Source organism: Gobius niger (assembly GCF_951799975.1).
Source record: "Gobius niger genome assembly, chromosome: 10".
In the NCBI taxonomy this organism is placed as follows: Eukaryota; Metazoa; Chordata; class Actinopteri; order Gobiiformes; family Gobiidae; genus Gobius; species Gobius niger.
The window spans coordinates 33,484,904-33,498,191 of record NC_136861.1 but is presented as its reverse complement, the minus strand read 5'-3'; the positions used below and the strand labels follow the sequence as shown (position 1 = coordinate 33,498,191).

General features: G+C 42.2%; 1 protein-coding gene across 1 annotated transcript in view; it reads right to left on the bottom strand.

The window, feature by feature from the left end:
* Positions 1 to 212: 212 nt before the first annotated feature.
* LOC306969137 (nucleosome-remodeling factor subunit BPTF-like) overlaps positions 213 to 13,288 on the bottom strand; it is a 39,398-nt gene continuing 26,322 nt past the window's right edge. Inside the window, exons 24-32 of the mRNA XM_079564737.1 lie at positions 11,887 to 12,564; positions 11,565 to 11,647; positions 10,589 to 10,814; positions 8,719 to 9,242; positions 8,414 to 8,608; positions 6,388 to 6,580; positions 6,234 to 6,318; positions 5,975 to 6,161; positions 213 to 266 (exon numbers count right to left, since the gene is read on the bottom strand). Coding sequence (XP_079420863.1) covers positions 227 to 266; positions 5,975 to 6,161; positions 6,234 to 6,318; positions 6,388 to 6,580; positions 8,414 to 8,608; positions 8,719 to 9,242; positions 10,589 to 10,814; positions 11,565 to 11,647; positions 11,887 to 12,564 — 2,211 coding nt within the window. The 3' untranslated portion in view covers positions 213 to 226. The remainder of the gene's footprint in view (positions 267 to 5,974; positions 6,162 to 6,233; positions 6,319 to 6,387; positions 6,581 to 8,413; positions 8,609 to 8,718; positions 9,243 to 10,588; positions 10,815 to 11,564; positions 11,648 to 11,886; positions 12,565 to 13,288) is intronic.

Genomic DNA, 13,288 nt, shown 5'->3' with positions numbered 1-13,288 from the left:
CAAAATGATGCCAAAAAAAAAGAAGAAGAAAAACGATCTCCGCGAGAGTTCCGAGGTAAAACTTCTTGCGAGGTGCCTCTGCGACGGGCACCGTTTCAAGGTTCGTGTTATGGGCCCCCACAACCAAAAAAAAGTCGATCCCAAATGTCGGAAGCTACTCGGGAAGGGCTGGGTTTTCCGTCAAAAGTTCACGGAGGCTCGGTTTTCTTTAAAAAAGCCAAGTGTGTTACGTTTGCGCAGGAGACTGAAGCTTGTTGTTATGGGACCTACAGAATGTGGAGAGAGGGGGAGAGTTGAGGCTTTTTCAGCGGTTGGAAGTCACAGCCCACACACATCTCGACAGTGGGAAACACAGACGGGGGGAGACGTCAGCGGTGAGTTTGGCAACAGAGGTAGCGACACGCCAAATGGAAGGCAGGAGAGATGTCCTGAAGTTACTGTTTGGATCATTTAGTACCGGGGACTTCCTCATTTGGGAGCCTTCGAACCTTTGCGAGTTGCTTTTACAAAAGAGCTTGGAGGAATATTGAGAAACTAAGGGGATTATGCAGAGTAAGTCTTGATAGTTTGTGCAAAGGGAGACTGCAGTCATTTCATCAACGTAATAGTAGTTTGACTCATCAGGCTTTGGTAGAAATACCTTTGGGGAACCGTCTGGAAAGAGCTGGGGAGATACCGGGAGCTCTAGAGCCAATTGTTGGAGACTTCTGCTAATAGGCTAAAAAAGTAAAGACATGGGGTTGTTTGGAGGCATTTTTCACCAGTAAAAATGATCATTATACGATATTATTTATTGTGAAAAGTTACGCAGTGTGGCTTTAAAGGAACAGGCCACCGTTTTGCCATACTAAGATATGTTCTTACCTGAGCTTAGACGATTTGATGCGTACCTGGCACCTGGTCTGGTCTAGTACGCCTTTTTGTCTGGTCTGATGAAAAGGGGTACTATATTGTGAGGCGTAATAACACTTTAGGAGCACTTTGACATCTGCGCAGAGAATTCTATATAAGATATTACAAGTGCAAGTGCTCCTAAGGTGTTATTACGCCTCACAATATAGTACCCCTTTTTATCTGCTTAGAAAATCGGCATGCTTCATTTTGTGGTCGTGTAAACCAGGGGTGTCGAACTCATTTTGGGTCATGGGCCGAAATTCAGCCCCCACAGCGGGTCGCGCAACATTTTTTTTTCCAATAAATTAATATAATAATGAGCTGTGATTTGGTCAACGCCCCAACTTGACTGTAGCCTCATCAATAATAATGGCTATATATTGTATTGCACTTTGCAAGCCTTTGTCACAAGTTTCTTCAAAGTGCTACATAGTAATTACTCACTGACTCATGATGTGAGCGCTAAGTGAAGCCACAGCCACACTGGGGCAGACTGTCCATTTACCACGTGGCTATAATGTGTTGTTTATATCCTGAGCTCTTATTATGTCAGTGCCCTCTGCTGGACACGTGTGGAAATGTCTTTCCTTTTTTCTTTAAATTTAAGCTGCCCCCTAGTGGCTGCAATGAGCATTCTGGTTATTATTTAAAAATTCATAGCTCCGCACAGGAATGGGCTCGAGAAGGCTTTTTTTTTTTTATGTTTTTTTTTATGTTAGATGTTTTAAAAAAAAATCTTAGACACACCTGGTGTAAACGCTCACGTATTAAAGCAGTACTAAGTAACTCTTCCCCCTAGAGGCCATAAGCGCAACTGCAGGTGTAGTAGCAAGTTACGATTTTTTAACTTATTGTCTTGGAGAGTAAATACTACGCTGACAGGAAAGGCGAAGGGAGAGAGGGTTACTGTGCATACAATGGAATATTTTTTTTTCTCACTCTAACGTTGCTGTAAATACTGTTTAAAGTGACGTTAGCTTTGCCCGTTAGCCTCTTAGCTTCTTCTTCGTGATTTCATTAGTTCATTGCTTTCTCCGGTCCGGTGGCAGTCAAGTTGCAAACATTGTTTTCTGGTCAGAGACACCAGGGGGAGATGAAAGACCCTCCAATCATCCTATAAACACCTGTATTACCCCCACAGGGACTACGGAAAGGATTTATTAAGGTAAAAACGTTACTTAGTACTGCTTTAAAACAGGGAAGCTTAAGAGCTTGGTCGCTTCAAACTTCACCCTGTTTTGGCCCCATAGAGAGGAGGAGAGGCTAAATGCTAACAACATCTTGCGTGTCTGAGCGCACCCACAAAGACCAGACAGGTACGCATCAACTCGTCTAGCTCAGGTAAGAACATATCTCAGTGTGGAAAAACGGTGGCCTGGTCCTTTAACGCCGCAGACCTCTGTTGCCAACATTTTGAACCTCATCATGAACATTGAGAGCAGAACCTCCATCGGTGCTGGAGTGTAAAGGGAATGCCTTTATTGAGAATTGTAACAACGCAACACCAAAAAAGGTCCAATTCTTCTTATGCATAATCATTTAAAACATTCCAGTACAGTCAAGTTATGTCACATGATAAAAACTATGTACATTTACCCAAGTGGAAACGACATACAAACGTTATCATAAATAGCTCTCTTTAATAAAAAATATGCAGCTTGATATTTATATAGTATTTAGAAACAAAACATAATCCGCCGTCGCTCAAAATAAATACAACAAAAGGACCTAAAATGGGTTCACAAGTATTGTTTGCTTTTTTTTGTTCATGGTTTGTGAGCTGGTTGATGGAGAAAAACAGAAAGTATGTCCCTTGATTGAGATGAAGGCGAGTGTGAACTGTGTTGGTGGTTTGGACACAAATATGGCGGCCGTGGGGGAATGGAAATAAGGGCTGAACTAGAGAACCCCCCCCTCCCCACACGCACACACACACAAACACACACGAGCTCCCAGTCCAGACGCCTGCTAGGACTGGCCCCGCGTTAATCATGATCTGACAATCTGCAAGAAAGAGAGAGAGACATGGGATGGCGTAAATGAAGGGCATGCAGCAAACACAAGATGGCGCTGTGGTTCGATTCTGGAAGTAAAGCAAAATAGGCAAAACAGAAACAAGACAATGGGCATGCTTAGGGGATGAGAAATACTTCGATGGCTAAATATTACGCAGTACTTTGCCTTTAAAAACTACCTATAACAACTATCAAGCCTAAGTCCTCCGGCGCTGGAGTGGTGTCAAGTCCCGGTTTGCAAACCAAAATCAGAAAATGTGCATGCTACAGTGACCAGGAGAAATCTGACACAGCATCATGTGTTATGTTATTACAGTCAAGGCGAGACACAGCAGGAGAATGGGGCAAAATAATAATAATTTGTTGTAAATTACTGATATAAACATGAGAGAAGTTTTTATGTTATAAACATAAGACATTTTAGGGGTGAAAATGGCCAATTCAAAGCTAAATAAATCAGGCAGGAAAAACAAAACAAAAAAACCTTTCCAATATTGTTAAAGTGCATGAGACGGGTTTTAATATTTATGAAAATGTGACTTGCTGAGATGGATAACATCTGTTGCAAGCAGTGTTCATTTTGACAACAAATCTTAATTTAGTTTTAGTCTTTTGACTAAAATGTAATGTAATTTTAGTCGAGATTTAGTCGAAAAAATCTTTTCAATTTTAGTCTAGTTTTAGTCGACTAAAATTGCAAGTAAACTTAGTCGACTAAAATTAAGACCAATTTAGTCGACTTTGCATTGATAATATTCATTATAATCATATTTAATGTTGTTCCTCTGCTTCATGGAGCTGCTCCACATGAACAAAGCTGAGCTGATCCTTTAGCAGAGAATTTAAATGATCTGAGGCTCTTTCAGACGGTCAATAGAAGTTTGGATGATTTTAGTCTATCCTTTTCATTTTTATTTAGTCTTATTTTAGTCGACTAAATTATCTGGACATTTTAGTCATAGTTTTAGTCTCATGAGAAACTTTTAATTTAATTTTAGTTCAATTTTAGTCGACAAAAATATCACTTTGAGTAAAATTAAGAATAAATATTTTAGTCGACGAAATTAACACTGGTTGCAAGTAATAATTTAATCAACAATTTAAAAGAAATTCTATCTGAAGGACTTTTTAAAACTACATACATCCAAAAAGGCAGTATGGCTTTATAACATGAAGGCTCTGTGTTTAACTCCATGGCACCTTGATGTTGTTGGCTTTTATTACACGGCTCTTCACAACGTAAGTAGAAGCTCTGTTGACTTGAATGGGATTTCCCAACTTTCTACCGGTCATTATTTTCTGATAGAGGACCTCTGGATAATAATAATGACGCTGCCAATGCCAACGGAGTTCGTGCTTGTAATACGTAGTAGCGGATACTGTCTCTGTCCCCGTCACTGCCAGAGAAGTTGGGGGAATCGCTCGTGAAGTTAGCGTGAGTCTGACTTTCAACTTACTCAGAGATTCACCACCATTCCTCCAACTGCGCCTTCAACTAAGCTAGGCTAGCTACGCCGGTCATTATCGGGAAAATAAGTACCTTGAGGGTAAAACAAGACCCCTCCGGTTCGCCCTGTCGGTACTTATTTTCCTGATCTTCCTTACTCAATGGTTATTTTTACAAAGCTCACAATTCAAATGTTGATTCAAATGTAAGCTTCATTTGTTTCATAAAAAAAAAAAGTGTCTATCTATGTCTATGTCACTTCCGGTCATGGTCCAATAAGGAAGTGAAACTATAAACATCACAAAAATGGTCAAACTAAAGAAAAGGGGGTAAATATTTTTTGCATATCTTTCTTGGTGGACCTCTAAATATGTAAATATTTGTGAATGAATAAGCGTGGGACATCGGCTGGAGCTACTTCCTGGAAATCTCCTCGTTTGCGGACAAAACGCCATAAAATAGCACATTAGAAAGTTAAGTTTCCCGTTAAGGGAGAAAAAAAATCTCAACATTGACCAATACGTGAAAAATCGAAGTTTTCACCTGCCGTGTCTCACCTTAGTTAGTTGAAGATTTGTTTTGCCAGTGTGAGAGATAGATTAAATATAGGATCACTTAAAAGTCCACTTGGTTCAAAATCAATCAACATGGATAAAAGCGCTAAATGTCAGCGTAGCAAGTCATGTTTTGGAATAGTGTGAAGTACATTACAGACAGGCCGAAGCAAACAAGCAAATGAGTGATCGACTTGAGTCAGGGTGAAGGTAAAGATGGAAACACACCCGTCCCGCAGAACACGGCTCATGCACGAGCGTCAGGGCCCAGCTGCTTTTACCGTTTGAGGGAGTGGGGAGCGGCTAAATATGTGACTTGACATAGATACAGACGGCATCTCGTCATAGAAGGGGGCGTGGCTTCGCCGAGGGGGAAAACACAATCATTAGAGAAACACAATTTTTAACTCTTTTTAGCCATTTTCTGGTGGAATATGAACTTATTTATCACATCAGCAAAGGCAAGTGTAAATCGGGCCCGTATGGATATTTTCTCACAGCAGATTGTTCAGTAGAAGTGAAAAAACGGCAGTTGTAGCAAGCGCTAGTTAACCGTTAGCATTAGTCCGATGCTAACATGTAGCATCATGTTAGCATTCTCCGTTATTTATGGGCTGCTGAACCACTTTGCTCCTCTCCATGTCTTTGTATCTTTATTTAGTAGAAAACTATATTCATAATTCAGCATTTGTTAAAGTAGTTTTTGAATAATTAGATAAAGTTAAGACATTTCTCCAAATTGTTTTCCCCCTTAACTGTTTTCAAACATGACCATATATGGGCGATTCCAGAGATGCCGTCTGTATCTATAATGAATGGGGAAAAAAGGTGTTTTTTACGAATGTTATGTTTTGAGTGTTGCTTTTTTCAATTCAATAACTATCACAAATGTTCCAATTGATATTATTGTGAACCGTTTCAACACAGCTCCACTACATTTATACAAAAATGTGTATCGTTTTTGTATTGTAATGTTTGAAATTTCTCATACACGTCCCTAAAGACGAACAGAAGTCTGGTGTCGGCGATTTGAAACAGAATCATTTACTATTTTTTGTTATTACCTGCTGGCCTTGAAGCCTTTGAGCTTCTGCACAAAGAAGGCCTCCAGGACCTCTGCGCACTGGAAGAAGGGCGTGTCGTTGGGGTTGTAGTAGCGGCAGTTGTCGAAGATTTTGGTCACGTCGGCCACAAACTCGGTGACCTTGTGGTAGTGCCGCTTCTGCAGACGGGTTTCCATGGTGGAGAAGTCTGCAAGAGAGCGCGGTTACGTTAATGAACAGAAAGCTTTTCAGTTTTTCGATTTGCAAAACGACTGCATACCCATTGGCTCCTTGATAACGCGGTAATAGTCGGGCGCGTCGTGAGGATCCACTGGTTCGAGGAAGGGCCAGGCCATCTTGTGAGACTGGAAAAGACGACGGTTCATCACTATTGCTCCAAGAAAGACGCGGGTTACGCGAGTGCGAGCGAATACCTGCAGGGATCGGAGTATTCTCTTGAGCCCCTCGTAGTCTTTGTCGGTGAGCGGCGACAGCACCGTCATGGCGTCCTCCGTGGACTGGCACTGCGGGCACACGTACACGTCGATGTGGGTGGCCTCGCTCTGGAGGATGCCCACGCAGCGGCCGTGGTACCAGTTCTGACAGCGGTCGCAGCCGATGTAGAACCTGCCGGAAGGGAACAGGGGAGTCAGCGCGCGAGGAAGCAAGGACTCGCTCAATTTAAGTCAGGGGAGACATTTGTGGGTCAAAAAGGGCATTTCTGTGAACTGTTACTGTAGTTGTTGTTAGCATTAGCATTAGCATTAGCATTCAAGTAGTCAAAGAAATGGCGCTGAGCAAACAGGGGAAGCATTATTATTATAAGCAGTTATCGCAGTGGGAGGCAGCAACATGTACAAATTAATCATGTTAATTCTGAAAAACAAACCATAACTCATGGTGTCCCGCAGGGATCTGTTCTTGGGCCCAAATTATTTATCATGTACATTAATGACATCTGTGAAGTCCTTAAGAACATGCAGTGTATTCTGTTCTGATGACACCAGCCTCTATTGTTCTAGACCAGGGGTGTCCAAACTTTTTTCATGGGGGGGCGCATGTTGAAGAGTACACCGGGTGAAGGGCCATAGATCGGTGATCAGTGCCGCGAAACCTTTGAATGGCAGAGGTTTTAATTGTGCCCTATACCGTTATTTATGCTTAAAATCTTCATATTCAGCTTAGTCTCACAATTAGTTAGATCGAATTGTGTAGAATTATTACATTTCAAGTAAAAAGGACTATCTCTTATGATGTGTACCGATTCAGCAAGAAGGCCGAGGGCCACCAAAAATTGGTCTGAGGGCCGCATTTGGCCCCCGGGCCGCACTTTGGACACCCCTGTTCTAGACCAAATGTTGAACAGTTAATGCATACAGTTGAAAAGGAACTAGAATTACTAAAAAGATGGTTTGACTATAATAAATTATCAATGAATGTGAATAAAACAAAATATATATTATATTCGGTAATAAGAGAATTGATGATCCAATACTAAAAATCAACCAAATGGAATTGAGAGGGTGTGTCATACAACATGTTTGGGAGTACATGTTGATGAAAGACTAAATTGGAAAGTGCATGTAAATTATGTGAAATCAAAAGTATCAAAAATAATTGGCATATTGTGTAAAATCAAAGCAGTTGTAAATAAAAAATCACTCCATTTATTTTCCATTCTCTCATTCTTCGATACCTAAATTATGGTGTGGTACTCTGGGGGAATAATTATAAAAGTACAATCCAACCCATTTTTATCCTACAAAAAAAAAGCGGTCAGAATAGTGCAGATTATAATGCCCCAACAAATCCTTTGTTCATTAAATTAAAAATACTAAAACTACACGACTTAGTTGATCTTGGCACAGCTATTGTTATGTATAAGGTTCATAACCATAAACTTCCTGAATGTAACAAGAAAGGTTTAAACCCAGAGAGACTGGCTATAATCTCAGAGGAACTCATATCTATCAGAAAAGTGCATTTGGAACAAACACCAAAGCCAGATGTGACTCAGTCAGAGGAGGAAACGTCTGGAGTATTCTGAATGACACCTTAAAAAACTCAACATCCTTAAACGCTTTCAAAACAATGTTCAAATCTAATGTAATTAGTAGTTATAAGGTACTAGCGCCAACTCACATATAAACTCTCCTGTGCGCACTATATTTTTCTTTACATTACATTATTGATTGATGTGTGACTTGTGCGAATTCATTTTGTAACTAATTGATACAGAAACATCATTTTGTCCTCATTGTGCAGATGGTAAAACTGCTGTAAACTCTAAGTTGCTATTAAGTTGTTATTTCAGTCATTGTTTCAGTGTTTTCATGTTTTGTAGTCAATCGTGCCTGTGTGAAGATACTGACTGAAATAAATAAACTAAACTAAAACTAAACTAATTATGCTATATTTCAGAGAGTCCTGTCTAAACGGCGAGTTGTATTTGCCGCGTACTGTGACTCGTCGTATGGCGTCCGGCAGATGCAGTACAGCTCCTCGGCGCTGGTGCTGCCGGCGCCCCCTCCTGGCTCCTGACCGCGTTTGCAGTCATTGCACACAAAGTCCTCCAGCTTCTTGGCCTCCTTCTCGGTGATGCCCACACACGCGCCGTGGAACCAGTTGGCGCACAGGTCGCAGCCGATGTAGAACCTGGAGAAGACGCAGATAAAAAGCATGAATGACTTTTCTGCCATCTTTCACCAGAGTTACTTTCCTACATGAGATATAACTGGAGATCTATGTATTAGAATCTGCCCTACTTGGACTCGTCGTAGGGCGTCTTGCAGATACAGTACAGTTTGGGGTCCTTCTTGTGCTCCTTTGAGGTAGACGACTGCTTCTTCTTCTTCTTGTGTTTGGACAAGCCGTGTTCCCGCTCCCTGTGCCGGTCTCTGTCCCTCTCCCGGTCCCGGTCCCTCTCCCTGTCCCTCTCTCGGTGTTTGTCCCGCTCCCGTTTTTTGTCCTTGTCGGGATGCCGGAGCTTGTCGCGGCTCTGCTCCCGCTCCCTCTCGTCGTCCCTCTTGCGTTTGTGCGGCGACGAGGAGGAGGACGGGGATGAGGAGTGGGACGGTGGCGGTGGTGGTGGAGGCGGCGGCGGGGGGTGGTGGTGCGCGCTGTGGGAGGTGTGCGATGGGTGCGGAGCGTGAGACGAGTGGGCGGGGTGGTGTGAAGCGGCGGAGGCTGAGGCGGCTGCTTTGACCGTGGCCGCCGCGGCCTGGGTGATGGCGGTGCGGGCTTTTTCGCGCTCTCTCTGGAGCCTCGCGATGTCCCGTCGGAGCTCCTCCTGAAACAGACGCAGAGCCATGTGAGCACAAGCCCCAATCCGGTTGATAATACGTTTGAGCCAATAGCTTAACCCCTTAACCCCCACCTGAACCGAGCACATTTCCAGTTTGGTTTTACCCCAATCCAAAAGCTTCTGGGAAAAAAGGTGTGAAAATAGCGACAGCAACTAGGACGAAAACAACGATGAAGATGTGACAAAAAAGTGACGAAAAAATGGCAAAAAAATGACCAAAAAAAAAAGACAAAAATGTGACAAAAAATAACAAAAAAGACAAAAAATAACCCCCAAAAAATGACAAAAAAATGACAAAAAATAGAAAGATAAATAAAAAGATCCATTTAGATGAGTTTTGTAGATCTTAGCTTTCAAATGAGCTGTTACACTGGCCTACAGGATTTGGGCAAAGCTGAACTGGAGAAAATGCTCTCGGTTCAGGCTCCAGTTAAGAGGTTAACTGTGGTATTGGATTGAGCAGAAAAGAAAAAATGCTAAGTTAGCGCCAGAGCACATGGCTAATCAGGTCTGCCTTTCAGCTAGTCACACTCCACTGTCAAACTCACCCATAGATGCCTTTGACTGTTCATGTTTTATAGCTTAAATCAATGTGTGTGCATGGAAAATCCACTTGAGCGGTTTAAGCTAGCACTATGTTCAGCGAACAGCATGCTAACGAGACTGGTTGAGTGGCTTAAAGCGAGTCTGGTGATGGTTTATGGCCTTTCAATAATGCAGAGGACATTTCAAGAGTCAATCCATTACACACACAAAAAATCCAGGAAACAGGCTCTCTGCATGGACAGTTCTTGACTTACTTCCTGTTGGCCAGAGTAGGGTGAATACTACTTCCTGTTCACATTTGAACTTTGATAAAAAGTAAAATATGATTCTAAAAACAGAAGAAGACTTAAACCGACGTCAATCTAAGTGTGTTTCATAAAATAAGTTCAGATGGTGGCGCTATTATAACATTGGCTAGCGTACAATTAATGCTAGCCCTTTAGCTTCAAGGCTAAAACACAGAAGTCAGCGCTGTTGAAGTATTTACATTCGGAGTAAAGTTTTTTAACATGTAAGTAATCATCAATAGCAGCAAGTTTTCCAACACAAACTATTTAAATATTTTTGACAAGGGCACAAGATTTTAGAGTCTATGGAGTGTCATAATCGGTGTTTAATCTACTGAGGCGTTAGCGGTAGCATTAGCCACAACAGGCTCCTTGATTACAAAAACGAATTGGCTGATACTGATGCTTTAAAACTGTCCCACAGCAGCAATACTGACTAATGACTAGTTGATCCACCATTACAGCGCCTATGCGGGGTGAGAGTGAGGAGTATTCGACCTGGACTTGCAGCTGCAGCTCCTTGTCCAGCAGCGCTCTCTTCTTGAGGATCTGGGCCTTGAGCTGCTCCTTGTGCTTGTACAGTAGTGCCGTGAGTTTGGAGGCGTTCTGCTTGGAGCGCTTCTGCTCCACCACCTCCTCCTTCTTCCTCTTCTTAGCTGCCTGCTTCTCGTCCTTCTCGATCTTATCCAGGAGGAACTTCACCACCTGGTTGCACACGATCATTCTAGGCACAAGAACAGTTGAGGTCAGTATCGAGGTAGGGTGGTACGATGGGAGTAAAAAGACGAATAAAAGATTCATATGATGCTTAACAAAACAATTTCAGAAAGGAGTTAACCCCTTAACTCCCACCTGAACCGATTACATTTTCTCCAGTTTGGCTTTACCCCAGTCCAAAAGCTTCTGGAAAAAAGCTGTGAAAATAGCAACAAAACTGAGATGAAAACAATGATGGAAATGTGACAAAAAAGTGAGAAAACACTGACAAAAAAGTGACGAAAAATTGATGAAAAGTGGCAAAAATGTCACAAAAATGTCACAAGAAATTGACGAAAAATGGCCGAAAAAAATGACAAAAAAATGACAAAAATGTGACAAAATGTGACAAAAAAATTACAAAAATGCGACAAAAATGTGACTAAAAAATGACAAAAATGTGATAAAAATTGGACAAAAAATTGACCAAAAAAAATGACAAAATGTGACTAAAAAATGACAAAAAATTTATAAAAAATTGACTAAAAAATGACAAAAATGTGACAAAAATGTGATTTAAAAAAATTGACGAAAAGATTACAAAAATGTGACAAAAAAATGACCAAAACAATGACAAAAAAGTTACAAAAATGAGTTGAACACCCAACAAAAAAATGATGGGAAAAAAAATCTGATGACGTGAGGAAAAAGATCCTCTCGGTTCAGGCGGGAGTTAAGAGGTTAAGGTAAAGACATTGTGTGTCAGAAACAGACAGACCTCTGGTTCTCCTCCCGCTCGGCTGCAGCCTGAGACTTCCTTTGCTTCAACAGTTCTGCTGCAGAATTCTGCTTGACTGCCACCTGAAGGAGATCCATTTAGAAGTTTAGTTTCGTTGCTTCATGCAAAACTAGGGCATGTATATCAGAGTTTACATTCATACTATTGTTTTCAAACATATCTCTAAATCTTTCATTTCTCTTGGTCTTTGAAGATAAAATGATCCCAAAATATTGAATTCAACGGAATAAAAAAGGCTGTAAAATTCCACTATTGATGAAATATTTGTGTGAAAGGTTCCAAAATCGCGGAGCTAGGTCACCTTATTGCTGATGCCGTCCCGAGGGCTGGCTGCCTGTAGGCTGTGCTCCTTCTCTCTTTTGCTTTCGCTGTGTCTCCTCTTCTTTGGCAGCGTTGGCGTTGGTTGTTGCTGCTGCTGCTGTTGTTGCTGTTGTTGCTGTTGATGTATCCGCTGCAGCTGCTCCTGGACGGTGGGCTGGGCCTGTATCGTCACCATGTTCTGTATAGCGCCCCCTGCTGTCTGGATCTGAATGGGCAGTTGCAGCTTGATCTGCTGAGGCACCGCCCCGCCCTGCTGCTGCGCCTGGGCCTGGATCTGCGCCTGGATTTGGGCCGCCACGTGGGGAGGCAGGGCCGACAGGAGCTGCACCGGCTGCTGCAGTCCCGGGACGGTGATGAGCTGGTGCCGAATGGGTGACTGCACTTGGATTTGACCCGGCTGGCTCTGGGGCTGGAACTGCACCTGGAGTTTAGCCTGGACGGGGGGCGACTGGGGGAGGAGCTGCGGCGAGGGCTGAGAAGGCTGCGACGGTGCTTGAGGCGATGGCTGGGGCTGCTGTTGGATGTGGACTTGTAGGGGCCCGTGGAGCTGGGTCTGAGAGGAGGCGGAGGAGGAGGGGGACTGGACCTGCGGCTGGAGCGCAGGCTGGACCCGAGTGGGACTCTGGACCTGGGGCAGGGCTTGGTTTGTAAACTGCACCTGAAAGGAAAGGCAGACCTACATCATGAAATAAATACTGACACCACACTGGAAAAAGTAATTTACTAGATTAGTTTAGATGTCTCAATTTGAGCACAATAATCCAAATTTTAGTTATTTTGACTAGTTAAGATTTAGTTGGGCAACTGAATTAGATTATTTCACTTGTTCTGAGATGTTTCTGACTCATTTCAATATATTTCGCCGTTATTTCAAGCACGTTTCTCTGCCAATGAGGTAAGAAAAATGGTCTTGTCCCATTGGCAGTTTTACTTTCTTATTTCAAGTGATATTTACCATAGAACCAGTCTGAAATGTTATCAAACTAGCAAAATAATCTTGGTCAGATCGGGAAAAAGGTCTGAATGAGTGAAAACCCCTCAAAACAAGATGCATTTCCTCAATTTAAGTCATTTAAGCCAATGCTTGATATTTACTTTTTGTAGTGCAGTCACATGGAATCAGTATTTTAAGCTCTCGGACAGGAATTACAAATATTTATCACTGAACTTTACAGCCGTAAGACGCAGTGTGGATATTTAGCATGGAAAAGGTTTTCTACAGAGAGCAGGAAGTCAAATTAATGACTTGTAATGCGCAAGATTTGTAACCAATTTGAACAGATATTTAATTGTGAAAAAATTGGATGGATAAAAAGATATTGGACACAATGAGCAAAAATATAAAACCAAAAGCATTAAAATATTTCAGCCAAATGTGCAGT